This window comes from Lepidochelys kempii, chromosome 17, assembly GCF_965140265.1.
Source record: "Lepidochelys kempii isolate rLepKem1 chromosome 17, rLepKem1.hap2, whole genome shotgun sequence".
Lineage (NCBI taxonomy): Eukaryota > Metazoa > Chordata > Testudines > Cheloniidae > Lepidochelys > Lepidochelys kempii.
The window spans coordinates 1,860,992-1,878,321 of record NC_133272.1 but is presented as its reverse complement, the minus strand read 5'-3'; the positions used below and the strand labels follow the sequence as shown (position 1 = coordinate 1,878,321).

Genomic DNA, 17,330 nt, shown 5'->3' with positions numbered 1-17,330 from the left:
TGGGAGTGAGCAAGGGGGCAGCGGGACCATGGCGGGGCTGGGAGCGAGCAGGAGGGTGGCGGGGCTGGGAGCGGGCAGGAGGGCGGCGGGGCATGGCGGGGGCTGGGAGCAAGCAGGAGGGCGGCGGGGCCGTGGCGGGGGCTGGGAGCGAGCAGGAGGGCGGCGGGGCCGTGGCGGGGGCTGGGAGCGAGCAGGAGGGCGGCGGGGCCGTGGCGGGGCTGGGAGCGGGCAGGAGGGCGGCGGGGCCATGGCGGGGGCTGGGAGCGAGCAGGAGGGCGGCGGGGCCGTGGCGGGGGCTGGGAGCGAGCAGGAGGGCGGCGGGGCCGTGGCGGGGGCTGGGAGCGAGCAGGAGGGCGGCGGGGCCGTGGCGGGGGCTGGGAGCGAGCAGGAGGGCGGCGGGGCCGTGGCGGGGGCTGGGAGCGAGCAGGAGGGCGGCGGGGCTGGGAGCGGGCAGGAGGGCGGCGGGGCTGGGAGCGGGCAGGAGGGCGGCGGGGCCGTGGCGGGGCTGGGAGCGAGCAGGAGGGCGGCGGGGCTGGGAGCGAGCAGGAGGGCGGCGGGGCCATGGTGGGGGCTGGGAGCGAGCAGGAGGGCGGCGGGGCCGTGGCGGGGCTGGGAGCGGGCAGGAGGACGGCGGGGCATGGCGGGGGCTGGGAGCGAGCAGGAGAGCGGCGGGGCTGGGAGTGAGCAGGAGGGCGGCGGGGCCATGGCGGGGGCTGGGAGCGAGCAGGAGGGCGGCGCGGCCGTGGCGGGGCTGGGAGCGGGCAGGAGGGCGGCGGGGCCATGGCGGGGGCTGGGAGCGAGCAGGAGGGCGGCGGGGCCGTGGCGGGGGCTGGGAGCGAGCAGGAGGGCGGCGGGGCCGTGGCGGGGGCTGGGAGCGAGCAGGAGGGCGGCGGGGCCGTGGCGGGGGCTGGGAGCGAGCAGGAGGGCGGCGGGGCTGTGGCGGGGGCTGGGAGCGAGCAGGAGGGCGGCGGGGCTGGGAGCGGGCAGGAGGGCGGCGGGGCCCTGGCGGGGGCTGGGAGCAGGCAGGAGGGCGGCGGGGCTGGGAGCGGGCAGGAGGGCGGCGGGGCCATGGCGGGGGCTGGGAGCGGGCAGGAGGGCAGCGGGGCTGGGAGCGAGCAGGAGGGCGGCGGGGCTGGGAGCGGGCAGGAGGGCGGCGGGGCCGTGGCGGGGCTGGGAGCGAGCAGGAGGGCGGCGGGGCTGGGAGCGAGCAGGAGGGCGGCGGGGCCATGGCGGGGGCTGGGAGCGAGCAGGAGGGCGGCAGGGCTGGGAGCGAGCAGGAGGGCGGCGGGGCCATGGCGGGGGCTGGGAGCGAGCAGGAGGGCGGCGGGGCTGGGAGCGGGCAGGAGGGCGGCGGGGCCATGGCGGGGGCTGGGAGCGGGCAGGAGGGCAGCGGGGCTGGGAGCGAGCAGGAGGGCGGCGGGGCCATGGCGGGGGCTGGGAGCGAGCAGGAGGGCGGTGGGGCCGTGGCGGGGGCTGGGAGCGAGCAGGAGGGCGGCGGGGCCATGGCGGGGGCTGGGAGCGAGCAGGAGGGCGGCAGGGCTGGGAGCGAGCAGGAGGGCGGCGGGGCCGTGGCGGGGGCTGGGAGCGAGCAGGAGGGCGGCGGGGCCGTGGCGGGGGCTGGGAGCGAGCAGGAGGGCGGCGGGGCCGTGGTGGGGGCTGGGAGCGGGCAGGAGGGCAGCGGGGCTGGGAGTGAGCAGGAGGGCGGCGGGGCCATGGCGGGGGCTGGGAGCGAGCAGGAGGGCGGTGGGGCCGTGGCGGGGGCTGGGAGCGAGCAGGAGGGCGGCGGGGCCATGGCGGGGGCTGGGAGCGAGCAGGAGGGCGGCGGGGCCATGGCGGGGGCTGGGAGCGGGCAGGAGGGCAGCGGGGCTGGGAGCGAGCAGGAGGGCGGCGGGGCCGTGGCGGGGGCTGGGAGCGAGCAGGAGGGCGGTGGGGCCGTGGCGGGGGCTGGGAGCGAGCAGGAGGGCGGCGGGGCCGTGGCGGGGGCTGCAGGCAGTCAGGTAACACCCCCAAGTTGGCTCCACATTCTGGCAGGCACAGGCGTGAGTGCATCCCGCTCCGGCACCGGTGGGCAGCAGGAGGGAGGGTCTCACTGCTGCCATTAGATGTAGGTCTCCGCTCAGCTGGGCCAGTGCATTTGTTAGCTCCTGGGCCCAGCCCCAGCTGTGACATGGGCTGCTTCACACTCCCCTGCCTGCAGGCTGCAGGCCCCTCTCCAGAGCAGCCTGCCTGGCATCCGACTTTCCCGGCACTGGCGTCTCCGTGGCCCCCTGTGCTGCCCGGCAGGTCCTTGGGATGGGGGGATTCTCTCTCACACCCCTCCCAGCACGGGTCAGCAGGCCCCAGGCTCCCCGTGGGGACACTCAACCCTGGAGCCATCCCAGCACGGGCACGGCACTCTCTTCTCTCTCCACCTGCGCTGGGCACGCCCTGTGCTCCCTCTGCCTGCAGCGGTGAGGCTCGCCCCAGGCCGGGGAGAGGAGCAGGACCCTTGGGAGAGGAGTTCCTGCCCCAGGCTGGGGGTTGGGCTGCAGAGCTCTGCCCCGCCTTGCCCGGCTGCAGGGCCGCTGGCTGCACTTTGGGGTTGGCCCTGCCCCCCCTCTGGAGGTCCCGGGGGCCCGACCTGTAGTGGGTGCGACAGGCAGGACTCAGCCCCTACAGGGCCCCCAGCTGTTGTGTAGTGATGCACTGGGCTTGATCCTGCCAGGCACTGCAGCTGGGAGTAGGGGGAAGCTCATGGCCCATGAGCAGCCACTGGGTCAGGGGAGCTCCGGCTGAGCCAGTCTCAGCTGGGAGTCACCTCTGGTTGCCCTGGGCGGGCTGTGCTGGGCTGGTCTTGGCCGGGAGCCCCCTCCGTAGGCCAGTAGTGCTCTCCTGCCCCTCCCTTCAGCACAGCAGGGCGGGTGGGGGATGGGAAACACCCGTGCCCCTCAAAGTGAAACAAGCTGCAGCGTCCCATCCATTAGCACGTGTTGCATTGCTGGGCATGCCCCCCCGGAGCAGCCACGTGCAGGGTAAGGGCCCCGTAATGCTGGCCAGAAGCGCCATCTCCCCAGAGCCGTGGCAGCGCCCATCGGCCGCGTGGCAGGGCTGCTGAGCCAGCTGCCAGTTGCAGAGTCAATGATGTTCTGGCTCCAGCTCTCTTTACCCAAGAACACACGTCCCCCGATAAAGTCGTCAGCTTTATCGAAAGCGATTGGCGCCTCCTCTTAGATCCCGTTCTGCCTCGCTGCTCCCGCTCCTCTGCCGGCTGCCAGCCCCTCCTCGCAGGAAATGGGGAGGGGGTCTTCACAGTGCCCCTGCCTTGCCTGTGTGGGGAAGGGGCTGGCTCGCAGCTGGGCTTGTCTCAGTCACGGGGGTCAGCTCAGTTCCCGTCCCTGGCCCCTGCAGCTGGCCTGGCACGGTAAGGCCTGGAGCCTGTCTTGGGTAGGAGAAGGAGTGGGGTGGGCGCAGTTCTGGGGCAGTTACTCAGCTGCCTGTCCTTTGTTGCCAGTGTCCTGGCCCCTCCATTCTCCAGGTCCGGGCTCAGGACACCAGCCCCATGTAGGGCCCCCAGCCTGGCAGTGCGATGGAGCTGCTTGCTGTGTCCCCGCACCAGGGCGATAGTTTGGGTCTGCAAGATACTGGTGCCAGGGCTAAGGGCTGAGCACCCGAGGGCCCCTGGCACCATTGCAATGTGTGGGGCACTGGCTTTGGGCTGGCCCAGCTTCAGAGACCAGGCTGGGCAGGGCACACGGCCAGCAGGAGCGTGAATTCTGGGGAGCCTTCAGGAGCCTCACCTGGGGCCTGCTCGCGGGGGGAGCTGAGATCCAGGCTCCTGCCGGGCTCCAGCTGCCCAGGAAAGGGGTGCGCTGTCTCTTAGAGAAGCTGGGGCCTTTGGTGTTCCCAGCAGGGCTCCAGTTCCCCTCCCCGGGGGCCCTGGGCACAGTGCAGAGGCCAGTAGCTCAGTTTGTTCTGAGGTCGGCGGCCCAGGGCGTGTGGTGTTGAAGCCATGACTGCAGGCAGGAGCAGGGCAGTGCAGGGCCTTTTGGTGGCCGGGGGGGCAGCTCTGCAGACCCCCCCCCATGCCTCTGGGAAGGGGAGCAGCGAGGCAGAACAGTATCTAAGAGGAGGCGCCAATCGCTTTCGATAAAGCTGACGACTTTATCGGGGGACGTGTGTTCTTGGGTAAAGAGAGCTGGAGCCAGAACATCATTGACTCTGCAATCGGGCGCTGCTCTGAGGGCGTTGCGCTGGGGGGGACCTGTCCCCCTCCGCACATGGCGTCTGTCCTCCCACAAGCTTGGCGGAGGCTTGTGGCTGTCGGCAGCTGCTGAGGGAATTGGCAGCTGGTCTGAGAGCAGCACCCAGGCCAACCTGGGGGCCTGGAGGGCTCAGGGTGCTGCCTCAGGTGGCAGCCAGCGTCCTGGGGGTCTCCTGCTGGCGGGGCGGGGGTGTTCTGAGCATCTGGGTGCCTCCGAAGCACCAGCCGCCACCCTGTGACTTGCCACGATTGAGCCCTTTGGGGGTGGTGGGGCACGATGCCAAGGTTCATATTGCCAGGCCTCTGACAGCCCAGCTCCCCGCCCCTCCCTAGCCCCTTCCCTCTTGGCCACCCCTGTTCTCAGCCACCTCTCTCCTCCTTCCAGACTTTGCCTCGGAGGAGCCGAACGTGGTGGGCCAGAGGGCAGCGGGGAGCTCTGAGGCTGAGGGGGACCAGACGGTGCCCCCCACTCCGGACGAGCTGGAGGGCAAGGTCCATTTTGTCACCACGGCCCCCACGCTGACGCTGCTCAACCATCACCCGCTGCTGGAGGAGTTCCTGCACGAGGCCCTGGTGAAGAAGGACTATCTGAGGCAGGTGCCCTTTCTCACATGGGGCCTGCGGGGGCCAGGCCCGGTCCTGCCCGACGTGCCAGGGCGGATCACCCAGACCCCCAGGGCCAACCTGCCAAACCAAGATGACCTTCCGGTGTTTTCTGACCTGACTACATCCCTCACGGTGCCAGCCACAGCCCCCGTGACCATGACCAGCCCCACGGCCCTAGTGGGAGAGAAGGCCAAGGCCAGAGACGTGGAGAGGACCCCAGAAATAGTCAAGCCGGCGTTCACTGAGGAGCTGCTGACCACGGCTGCAGGCCGCGTGGCCCCATGGGCAGAGCCCCAGCCAGCTGGCCCAGAGACCAACTCCGCCTCTGTCCTCACGGAGCCTCCCATCACCCCCACGCCTGCCATCTCCCAAGCTGCCCTGACCAACCCAGGTCAAGCCACCACCGACATGGTGGTCAGCAACACCACAACCGCCATCACCCCCACAGCCTGGTTTGTCTCGCCACAGGTGCCCGGCCCAGCGCTGCCATGGGCCAAGGAGCCCGAGCCGGAGGCTGCCGTCACAGCCACGGTTTCCGGGGACGACGAGGAAACCACCACAACCACCATCATCACCACGACTACCATCACCACGGTGCAGGTACCAGGTGAGGGCACTCCCACCCTAGCGGTGACCAGGGGCACCAGGCCAGGCCGCCTGCTAAAGCGGGGGTGGGAGTGGCCGCAGGGTCTTCGGAGAGAGCTGGACCCGCTTTTGGGGTGAGGCTAAAAGGGGGCTGTTGGCAGTGGGCCGTCCGCGCAGGGCAGTCGCGATACGTTGGCGACACAAGGGAAGCCGAGGAAGAGTTGGGCACAGGTCTGACTGGCGGCATCGTTCCACGCCCTGTGCGTGGCAGGCGCACAGCAAGTGTGTCACCACATGGCGGGGAGATGGTCACGGGCTGCCGGAGACACCAGCTGCCTCGGTTGGGAGCCGGCTCCCACAGGGACTGGGCTGGAGGGCACCCATAGGCTGAGCTGGCGAGCACCCTGTTGCAGCAGCCAGGACAGCTGCTGTCCAGGTATGGAACGGCTCTAAGGATCGAGCTCAGCTGCTTTGACCTCTCCGCCAGGAACACTCATCCCCCAGGTTCCCAGGGTGCGCGGCCCAGTGGGAGGGGGCTGCTGTTGCTGTGGCGTGCAGCCCCTCCTGGGGTGGGGGGCCTGTGGCCGTGGCCCCACCAGCAAGGGGGCAGTGGGAGCTGTACTGGAGATGGGCCCCACAGCAAAGCAGGGTTAGACGGGACCTGTGCCCGGTCCACGCTAGCGCTCCCGCCTTTGCACCCCTGCTAGAGCTGGGCCCAGTGTAGACGCACTCTAGATGGAGGCCAGTTTAGCCCATGGCCTCTGGCCCAGCGCAACAGTGTGAGTGTGAAATGGGGCATGATGGCAGCAAACCCAGAAGCCGGGGGCTTGTCCTGGGAAAACTCTTATCTAAGGAGATGGGGCTGGTGCGGGAGAGAGGGTACAGGCTGCTTCTGGCCCTTGGTGGGGTACTGGGGATGAGGCTAACCAGGGGTTCCACTTCCCTGGCTGGGGGTGAAACCATGAGCCACCCTCTCATCAGCACCAGGTGTCCCAGAGACCGGGCTGGCAAGAGGAGGGGATGAGGATGCTAGACCCTGTCTGGGAGAGGAGGGGTGCAATAGGCTGGCGGGGCAGGGAGCAGGCGTGAAGCCTGTCTGATCCCATGGTTTCCTCTTGTCCCCAGCTCCGTGCAACTGGAACCTCACTGGTCCCGAGGGTTCCTTGGAGTCTCCAGAGCCGGTCAGTTCTCCCTATGACAGCCTGGACTGCACTTACACCATCTCCGGATACCCTGGCTACGGCGTGGAGATCAAGGTCGGTAACGTGGGCTCCTGAATGCCGCATCATCAGCTGGGGCAGCCGGTGGGGGACCCTGCAGCCCCCAAGTCCCTGAGTGGGGAAGAACACCCACGGGCTCGAGGCCGGGCCATGCAGGGGACGGGAGGGGTTTCTGGGCCTTGTGCGTCTCACGGCGCGAATGGAATCCTAGCAAAGTGCCTGCAAACCGCCAACCCCCCAACCCCCACCGCCGCCTGTCGCCCCCATGAGCCTTGTGCTGGGAGCGCCCCAGCGGAGCCCGCGCTGAGCACCCTGCAGCTCTCCTCCCCCACAACAGATGGCACTGGTGGTACCGGGCAACACTCAATATGCAAATCTTTCTGCGCAAAGCATGCTGGGCCTTCCTCCTTACTACCTGGCAGGGGGCATCTCCAGCTGTGGGACAGGGAATTGGGCCATGGTGCCAGGTTGGAGGGGCAGGGCAGGCCCTGCTGTGGCTGCAGGAGTGAGTAGCATGGGCACCACTGCAGGAACCATGGTCACCCAAGGCTGTGTGGGTGGATGGAGTATGGGCACTCTGGACCTGGAGCCCCGCCTTCCCCTGAGGGCCTGGCCTGGCAGTCCCCTCCCCCTGGCACAGCCCTCTCGACTGCGGCCCCCGGGCCCCGCGCTGCCCCCTCTTGGTGGACTCCCATCCAGTTGACACCCCGCGGGTTCTGCTTAGCTGCCATTTCCTTCATCTTCAGGCATTATGCCACCTTGTGTCCCTTTTGGCCACAGTCATTACATTTCAGGTCCCTCAAGTCCCACCAGGGGAGTCGGCCCACCCCGGCATTCCCGGGCACCCCTGAGTTGGGCTTCCTAAAGTCCCACCTTGGAGAGGGCTCTGGGTGACTCCCCTTCTGAGTCCCTGATGTGGGTCTCCCTCCTGCCCCCGATCTGCTGTCAACAAACTCTTCTGCCAGTGCCCCCGTACTGTGCAGATCTTTGGGCTTCCGGTCCACTAACCACATCTTAAGATCTGGAGGGCAGATGTCGCACAGCTGCTCCAACCCCACCAGGTTATACACGTCCTGTGCGATCGTGGCCCCTGCTCCCTTCCCCCACTTGAGGAGATATTCCCCCAGCAGGTTGGCGACCTCCTTGTAGGTGACGCCTGAGGTCTTGCGTACACCCCAGAATCGTTTCCTGTACGCCTCGGGGGTCAGTTCAAACTTCTGCAGCAAAGCCTGTTAGAACAGGTCATAGTCCCCGTCTCAATACCATCCCTTGGGCTGAATGCCTCTATGGCCGTGGGACCAGCACGGGGGTCAGACAGCGGAGCCTGTCTGCAGGGTCAGTCTGTTTCAGCTCACTAGCCTTCTCAAAGGCTATGAGATAGGCATCAATAGCCCCCCCTCTCCTTAAACCGGGGCAGCAGTTTGGTGTCTAGATTCCCCACAACACTGGCATCTCGGGCCCTTCCCCACTTATCCCCCGGCAGGTCCTCTTAGCCCGCCGCTCCTCCAACGCCAACTGGTGCTTCCGCTGTTCTGCACGGTCCTCTTGTTCTCTCTTTCTGTCTGCCAGCCTCCGCTCCTCCAGCTCCAGTCTCCGCAGCTCCTCCAGGGAGGAATCCGACTGGGGTCCCCCTGCGCTGCCTGGGGAGTCGGGTCTGATAGGTTCCCGGTTACTACCCAGACTGCCCCCACGGCTATTCCCCGGCTCTCCGGGCACCCCAGGAGCCCCCCTGGGGTCTGGAGCCTGTTCCTCAGACTGGTCATTCTCTACAAGCTGAGCCATCAGCTGCTCCTTAGTGAGCCTCCCCACGCTCAGCCCTCTCTCCCTGCGCAGAAGTGCCAGGTCCCTCGTACAGAGCTGGTTATAGGCCATTTCCAGGCCGGTCCCTTTCAATACCCTTGTTCTATCGCTGGCAGCCACTCACTGCCAGGCGCCTGTGCTCGCAGCCCACCGTCTACAGGGTGCATCCGCGAGCCACCCTCTGCTACCGCGTTGTCACGGACTTGGCCCATGCGGTCCGTAGGGGGTGCCCCTTTCAGTGCGACAGCCCTTCTCCCAGGGGTCCACTCTCTCTCGGGGTTAAGCCCCTCCACCTCCTGGAGCCACCCCTCTCTGAGCCTTAGCACACCCGTTTCTCGCCATGGGCCCCCACAGGGAGTCCACTCACTCTGGCCCCCCGGGGCCTCCACCCGCACCCCTCCCCGAAGGGGATGATGCAACCCTGTTCTCTAGACCGGAGCGACTCTCAGCCAGTGTAAAACAGGAGGGTTTATTGAGCATTGAACACAGCACAGGAAACTCTCAGGGCCTTAGGCCTGGCCTCCCCCAGCACAGCATATCCAAGTCTCCCCTGCATCCAGGTGGCCTCTGCCTGCTCCCTCCCTCCAGCCCAGAGCCCCCCTGCTTCCCAGCTGTGCATCTGATAGCACCGGCTCCAAGCCCCGCCTCTGTCCATTGTCTTCTCTGCAGGTAAACAGGGTCATCTACAGGGTCGCCTGGGCCCCTTCTCCTTTCTTCGCAGCCCATTGTCCTCCCACTGGCCAGACCCAGCTGGGCCTCCTGAGCTGGGCCTCCGGGTCACCAGGTCACCTGGCTGGGGTCTCCATTCTCCGCGCCAGTGGTTGGGGTCCCAAGTTCCCTCTCCGGTCCTCTGTAACAACAAACTCCCTCTCCCATCACGTTGTTAAACCCATAGCACCCAGGGAAACTGAGTCACACTGTCTCTGCATGCAAACCCTAGGAAAACCAAGAAAATCCCCCATAGGAAACAAGGAAAAGCAAGAAACTCCCCCACTCCGTCACAAGGCCGTTACGCCGCCGCAGTGCTGTGGAATGGAGATAGCAGCAAAGGCCAGCCCTGCTCTGATGGGGTCTGTGGTGGGCCCATGGCCCAGCACTCCAGGACTTTCTCTCTTGGCTACGCAGAACCACCTGGGAGGGAAACGCTGGCTGGCGAGCAGGAAGGGACTCCCCAGGGGGAAGAGCAGGGGACCTGGGGTGCAATTGAGGAGCCCGTCCAACTGCAGGGGGGCTGGAAATGCCACTAAGGAGCAAACCCAACCCTCTACCGAGGGGCATGTGAATGCTGAAAGGGCAGCAGCTGTGCTGCAGAATGTCAAATCAATGCACGTGGTATTTGGCGACATTTGAACAATGTGCCCCAGCCCCCAGCCAGTCCCTCTCCTGGGGCCTAATTAGACCTCGGCAACAGCAGAGCCTTCAAACTCCATATTAATAAATAAATAACCCCGCCGCCTCCACCAGCCGCACAGGCTCCATCCATTGAGGCAGGGTGGTGCCGCGCCGGCTGGCCAGGCTGAGCGGGCAGGGTGGCAGCACCCGGAAGAGAACAAGGCAGGCTCTGCTTGCCCGGGGCTGGGCATTGTGGGCCTGTGTCACGCTCCAGCTCTAAGCCAAGCTCTGGTTTCACATCCCCCAGACCCAGGCTGGGTTGGCCCACGATCAGCCAGCATCCTGAGGGGCTGGGGAGGGAGATCAACCCATGGTCTGGCCCTGGCCCGTTATGGCAGGGTGAGCCCAGCGCAGCACTGGGGCTAGCTACGGGTTGGGAAGCTGATCGCCATGGAGCCAAGCAAGGAGTTTCCCACCTCCCCGTGGTTCTCCATCCCGTCACAGTTTAACAGCCCGGCAAGGAGCTCGGCACGGTGCTGGCCTGCACGCGGCTGCCCAAACCCCTGCCACCCGGCAGGTACCTCACAGTAATTAGCGTCACAGGGTGAGAATGTGCGTACCGGCACTGCTCTCCATTACCGTGTAGCGTTGCTTAATTAACATCATTAATATCCAATCACCTCCTAATGAGACAAGGCAACAGCTTGGGGTTTCTCAGGATAAGTGATGATGTCGTCGCAGCAGAGAGCTGCCGGGAGCCAGGCCTCGGGGATGGACACTAAGGACTGGGGGCTGGTCCTTGAAATGTGTGTGCCGGGCTACATGGCTGCCCCCCAGCCACAGGGCCTCGGGGCTTTCCGTGGCTACTGAACGGGACCCCTACTCCCCAGCCACCTGCGCCCCATCCCCAGGCCCTACTGGGGGGGGGGGGGAGTCCCAAACGGGCGGGGGTTGTTATATTTTATAACGATCCATTAAAATATAAACTGTAGCCAGGAAACCTCAAGGTTAAACCTTCCCAGGATTCCCAGCAAGCTGGGAGCCCGAGCCCCCACCCCTGTGAGTGTGCGGATGCCCGCTCACCTCCAGCAGCAAGCGAGCAGCTCAGAGCTGGGCCGGGTGAGACTTAGGATGCCTGGGTTTAATTCCTAGCTCTGGGAGACCTTGGCTGAGTCTCTCTGAGCTGTGGTGCCTCCCTGTAAAGCAGGGGTGATCCTGACTCCCAGAGCAGGGGGCGTGAGGCTTAGAGACTGCGGCCATGGGGCCATGGGGGTACGCGGAGTGGGCATGTGGCACAGAAGAGGGGCAGTGGGGACCGCTCTGCTCTCGCTGCTGGCTGGAACAGCTGCAGAGGTAAAGGCCCAGGGATGCTGAAACCAGTAAAGGGAGAGTGGGGCAGTTACCTGCGTTCGCTCGGACGAGGCCGGAGGCGGTAGTGCTCCGCCTGTGTCTGCCCCAAGGCTTGCCTATGTGTCTGGCGGATTGGCTGCTGCCCAGGGCCCCTGTCCAGGTCACCGCCCACTGGACAGAAACTGGAGTTTCTGAATTTGCAGAACAATCACGGGAGAGAACTCCATTTCCTCGCCTGTGCTGGGCAATCTGTCTGCATTTCCACACTGCATGGCTGAGTGGCAGCCATGACCGCGCCCGCCGCGGGAATCCATGGTTGCTCTAAGTGAATGCGATGCAGCTTGACTGAGAGCGCTGGGCAGGGCCCGGTCTGTTCTGCCTGGGAGGGCAGCCACCTTCTCGCTCTCTTGGGAGGACCGGGGCCGCCTTAGCCCTTGGAACTGGGATGAGGAGGTGCACGGAGACGCGACGGGATCGCACTGGCCCAGAGGCAGCTATGAAACCCAGGCTGAAGCTCTCTGTGCCCTCTGTGTGCCCTGCCCCCAAAGGTGGGCAGCCGCTTGCGGGGAAGGCATCACATGCACTAAACCAGCATGAGCTTGTGCCCTGGCCTGCACCCTGCTCCCATTGCATAAACCAGCTTCCAGCTGTCCTCCCATCCAGGCCACCTCTGCACCAAACGGTGCCCAGCATGATCCAGACCAGTGTGAAAGCAGTTCAGTTAAAGCTGGGCTTAGCCCGTTGTGGGAACACCCCATGTGGGTGGGCTGCAGGCTCTAGCCCGGTAGCAGCCCCCTGGGGCCGGGGGGCGAGCTGCTCCGCTTTGACTGCTGCTGAGTCACGTGGCACTTGCACAGCACCGCTGGGGTTGGCAAGCAAGAGCCCTGCAGCAACCTGCAGACGCGCAGCCAAACCCAGCCTGGCCTGCGGCTGCAGCATCCTACCACGGAACCCTCTCCTGGGCTCCTCTCCTTGCTGCTGAGTGTGTTTACACGCATGGGGGAGTGTGTATGAGTGTGCGTGGGGGGGATCTATGAGTATGTGTGTTTGCGTGTGCATGGGGGTTTATGAGTATGCGTGTGCCCCTGCCTGGGGGGTCTCTGCGTGTGTGTGCACGCGGGGGAGGGGGTGTATGCGTGGTGCCCATGCATGGGGGAGTGTCTGTGTGCTGTGTGGATCCTGCTGGAGGCTCCCTGCTAGCTCAGTGGCTAGCTCGGTGGCTGGGCCCCTCTCTCCAGCTGGCTGCGTCTCTTCGCCATCTGGAGTTCGTTGTGCTGGCGGTTCTCCATCTCCTGCTGGCCGGGATCCATTGGGCCGTGCCCAGAGCCTCTTCCCCGGTTCCCATTGGCTCTCGAGCCTGCCTGTTAAGGCCAAGGGAGTGAATGTGCATGCCTGCCATGAGCCGTGTGAGGCTGACACGTGCCATTCCCAGGGCTCCCTTCCTGCCTGGCATCTGAGCTGCTGCCCGCAGAGCCCCCTATACCTGGGAGCACCTGCGGGGGCTCCTCTGGGCTCTGCCCGCCCTCTGTCCCTGCATGCTGGCTGTGGGGTCCCCTGTACTGCTGGCACCAGCAGCCGTTGTCCCTGGGAGCAACCTGTCCCTCCAGCCACGCCCCTGGGCCTGGGGTGCCCAGCAGTTCCCTTTGGGTCCTGTCCCTTCACCCCTCCCCCAGCTGCCATGCTGGCTTAGGCCCCAAACGGGGAGATCCAGGATCTGCCCCCGCAGTAGCTAACCCCGCCTTCCCAGGACAATGTCTGGGACCAGTCCCCAAGGGTTTCCTGGAGGGGCAGGGTAATAGAGGGGCCCATAGTGCTGCCCCCTTGCGTGGCCAAGCAGAGGGAGCCCTCGGAGGCCGGGGCCCCACGTGCTGGCAGAGCTCGCAGCTCCAAAGCTCTCGGCTGGGACAGCCGCCAGTTACCATGGCAATGGAGCGAGGGCATATTGCCACTGAACGGCTGCTTGGGGGAGCTGGCGCGTGTGCCCCTGGGGAAGCTAATGGCAGCGTGGGCAGCACCAGCCAGGGAGCAGCACCCACGTCCTCCTGGCCAGGGTCTACTGCGGCAACAGGGCCATGAGCCAGCTCCAGCCCTGCCTGCGGGGGGTTGGGAGAAACAGCCTGGGGGTGGCATGGCCCAGTGTGGAGCGGGATCCAGGGGGTTAGAGTGGGGGTGGGGGGACCGGGAGCCAGGACTCCTGGGTTCTGTCCCCAGCTCTGCTTCTGCCTGACACTGTGTGGCCTTGGTGAGTCCCTGGCCTCTGTGCACTGGGATGGTGGTGCTGACCCTCTGGTGGGGCAGGAGGCCCCAGAGGTCTCCAGCGCTCTGAGACCCCGCAATTAAAGACGGCTCTGTCTCTCCCCACCCCCCCAGGGCCACGTGGCAGGGCCGTTCTGTCCTGGCTCCCTGCCAGGCATCTCTCTGGCCCGTAAGCCCTGGGATTCACTCGCCGTGCTGCCACGGGTCTCTGCCCCAGCGCTGCCGTGGACACCGATGGCTCTTCTCAATCACGGGAGCTTCGCCATGGTGCCGCTGGAGCGTTGCCCTCTGACCTGGCCCAGTCAGAGCCCAGTGTCAGGGCCGGGGCCCGCTCAGCATCGGAGCAGGGCACAGCGGGCGACTCTCCTGCGGGCTCTGCCCCCTGCCCATGGGCCCGGTTCCAGCCTGCACAGGGGCAGCACGCCGAGCGCCGCCTGTCCAAGGCATCTCCCAGCACCGAGATTTTTGGGGCTGCTAAGTATGTTTGAAAGCTGCTGCTGCCATTGGCCCTGGGCAGACCGGCCTCACCGCTCGCTTACTGACTGTGGAAAAGGTGCTGAGAGAGACGTGCCCGCCTGGCACTGGGGCTCTGGGGGGGCAGCGGGGGTGGGGGGGTGTTGGGGGAGGATCTGGGTGGGGATAGGCACATCCCCTTCCAGAAGAGGAGACAAGCCCCCTGGGCGTGAGCGCCGGCCCCTCTTGGGGGCAGTCTGGGTGACTGCCCACCCCATGGAGCTGGCAGGCCTGGCGCAGGAGAGCTGTGGGCTGTCTCTGGAGCCCGGCAGGTGTGGGGCGGCTGGCCAGGTGACTCCTCCCAGGCTCTCAGATTTAGCTGGGGGGGGGGCAAGCCAGCCCCCTGCTGTGCCAGTCGCCCGGGCGGGACCAGGGGAAAGGCCAACGGGGGAGGTGCCCCTGCTCTGCCCTTGGGCCAAGCACATGGGCTGGCAATAACTTGATGCCCCACTGACAATGCCCCTTCCTCCCACAGGTCCTGAACATCAGCCTGTCGGAAGGGGAGACGGTCACCATGGAGACCTTTGGGGGCGCGGAGCCTGTCATCCTGGCCAACGAGTCCTTCCTCATGAGGGGCCAGGTGATCCGCAGCCCAACCAACCGGGTCAGCGTGCGGTTCCAGAGCCCCCAGCCCGCCAGCCCCGGCACCTTCCACTTCCGCTTCCAAGGTACGGGCACGGCTTGCGGAGCCCTGCGGAGCCACGGTCCCTGTGCCGTCCTGCCCCCCACACGTGCCAGCCAGACATGGCCCCGCCCTTGGTGCCCTCCTGCAGCCAGAGGGCCCGTCGTGCTCGCCTCGTCACTTGGTGGGGCGCAGCAGGTCACTCAGAGCTCTGATGCTGCCGCAGGGCTGGGGGGCATGATGTGGTGCCCTGCGCCCTAGACCCAGTGCCCCACGAGGCAGCCCCACTCCCGGGAGAGGAGTGCTGCCCCACAGCAGTGTGGGGGCTGCTCCCAGGAGCTGATGGGCCTGGCAGGTTTGGGAAGGGGACTGGCAGTCAGTGTCCGGTGGCTTGTAGCTAAGAATCCTTTGTCTCCAGGCCATGTGCTGGGGCCAGAGGCCACCTGGCTTAGCAATGTGGCCAAGCATGCCCCTGTCCCTGGCGAAAGGGGCCCTGGCAGCTGAGGCTGGGGAGGGGCCCTTTCCCCTCCCATGGAGCCAACCTAGAGTCCCTTTGTAATATGGGCACACTGGACATGTAGGACGGCACCCCCCCACACCCCCCCGTGGGCGCGTGTCTCCACAGAGCACAGCCTGGCATCCCACCTGGACCCTTTGCACTTCACCTTGGCTGGGAGCGGCCAGGCAAGCTCTGGCTAAGTGTGGGTCATATACACCCCCACACCTGTCCCTCTCAGAGCCCCCTCCTCCTCCCAGGCCACCACGTCACCCCTCTCCCCCCATAGCCTGGGGCACCCAACAGCATCTCCCTCCCAGGATTTGTGGAGTTAGGCTCAGCCCTGGGTCAGAGCGCGCACCCATCTCGCCCCTGTGCCCAGTGCCAAGAGTGTGTCCGCAGGGCGGCCCCGCCCACTCCCCTGCAGGTGAACCCCTGTTTCCCTGGCACAGCTGCAACCAGCCAGGGCCAATTAGCCTGTTTAAAGCTCTGGAATTGCTGGCGGAGTTAATCTGCGACATCGCCAGGTTAAACGGGCACCAACCAGAGAGACACGCTAATGGAGAGATAATTGGTGTGAGCAATTACGGGCTCATTTAACATAATTACCGGCAAAGTTAGGCCCCTTGTCGCTGATAGCAGGGCGGAGCCGCTCCTCCCGCACGGCGCCCACGTGCGACAGGGCCAGCCGAGGGACGTGCCTCCGGGGAGCCTCCTGTGGGGCTCTGCAAAGGCGGTTGTTGGCGGGGGGAGCCAGCCACACACCTACAGGCTAGCCTGGATCTCAGGGACTTTCTCCCCTGCTCCCCACCCCAGGCTTGGAGCCCGGCAGTGCCACTATCCTGCCCTGAGCTTCTGTCTCCTCCCTCGCCCTGACCCCTCTGCCTGCAGTGCCCACATCGAGCCCCCAGTGTGAATCCCACCCCACACACCATATGCAGCCTCCTCGTCCCCAGCCTCAGCAATGCTCCCAGCCCACCAGCTGCTCCGTGTCTCGCCCCCGCCTGGCTGATGGCAGAGGTGGGCCGTAGAGCCTGAGGGAGCCAGCGCTGAGGAAGCCGATGAGGTGGGAGGCTCCAAGGAACATGGGCTGAAGACTTACCAGGGGTTCCCGTCTGGAGGGCCAAGGGGCCACTGACATGGTGCCCTGGCCTGGCTGGTTGCCACACGGGGGCCTAAGGGAGGAGCTTGAGGGCTCTCGGCTCTGGCGCTCACGTCACAATCCCCTGACTGCCCCCTCGCTGCAGGCTGGCGCTGAGGCCGTGGCCAAGGGAGCGCAGAGGGGTCGTGCCCTTCAGCACCAGGCTCCCGGCACCTCTCACCAGAGCAGCGTTCCCATGGGGGTGCCACCCCGCAGCCCTCCTGGAGCTGGACCCCAGCGGCAGGGATGAGTCAAATGTGCCAGCATTGGCTGGGGGACGAGGGCAGTCATGGGGTAGGCCGTGGGGCATTGCAGGACAGAGGGGTGGGAGGAGGGTAGGGAAGGCTTGGGGCAGAGTCTCTGCTGTTTGAGCTCAGCCCCCCAAGAGCAGCCAGCCCCCAGGCGGAGATGCTGTAGTGTCATGGGGTTGTAGCTGTGGTCACGCAGGAGTCACGCAGGTGGCTCTTTCTCTGGGTTCAGGCAGAGGAAATGCTGGGCGGCACGACAGGGGCAGGGTCTGGCAGAGGGGGGGTGCTGGAGTCCAAACCCCTGGGACGTGAAGCTTGTTGGATCTGGGGGGAGCCCAGGGCTGGGCTATCAGGGGCTGCGGGTTGGGATTGAGGGGCACTGGCGGAGCTCGGTGGGTTTCGGGGATGGGGGAGCCCAGGGCTGGGCTATCAGGGGACTGCGGGTCGGGATTGAGGGGCGCTGGCGGAGCTCGGTGGGTTTTGGGGATGGGGGAGCCCAGGGCTGGGCTATCAGGGGGCTGCGGGTCAGGACTGAGGGGCACTGGCGGAGCTCGGTGGGTTTCGGGGATGGGGGTGCCCAGGGCTGGGCTATCAGGGGCTGAGGGTCGGGATTGAGGGGTGCTGGCGGAGCTCGGTGGGTTTCGGGGATGGGGGAGCCCAGGGCTGGGCTATCAGGGGGCTGCGGGTCAGGACTGAGGGGCACTGGCGGAGCTCGGTGGGTTTCGGGGATGGGGGAGCCCAGGGCTGGGCTATCAGGGGGCTGCGGGTCAGGACTGAGGGGCGCTGGCAGAGCTCGGTGGGTTTCGGGGATGGGGGAGCCCAGGGCTGGGCTATCAGGGGGCTGCGGGTCGGGATTGAGGGGCGCTGGCGGAGCTCGGTGGGTTTCGGGGATGGGGGAGCCCAGGGCTGGGCTATCAGGGG

The 17,330-nt window shown here is 66.4% G+C and overlaps 1 protein-coding gene across 2 annotated transcripts in view; it reads left to right on the top strand.

Moving 5' to 3' along the window:
* The window catches only part of SEZ6 (seizure related 6 homolog), a 73,268-nt gene that overhangs the window by 38,271 nt on the left and 17,667 nt on the right, over positions 1–17,330 (top strand). For both annotated transcript variants that reach the window (XM_073315313.1, XM_073315314.1), the window contains exons 2-4: positions 4,626–5,453; positions 6,557–6,687; positions 14,378–14,570. In XM_073315313.1, coding sequence (XP_073171414.1) covers positions 4,626–5,453; positions 6,557–6,687; positions 14,378–14,570 — 1,152 coding nt within the window. The remainder of the gene's footprint in view (positions 1–4,625; positions 5,454–6,556; positions 6,688–14,377; positions 14,571–17,330) is intronic.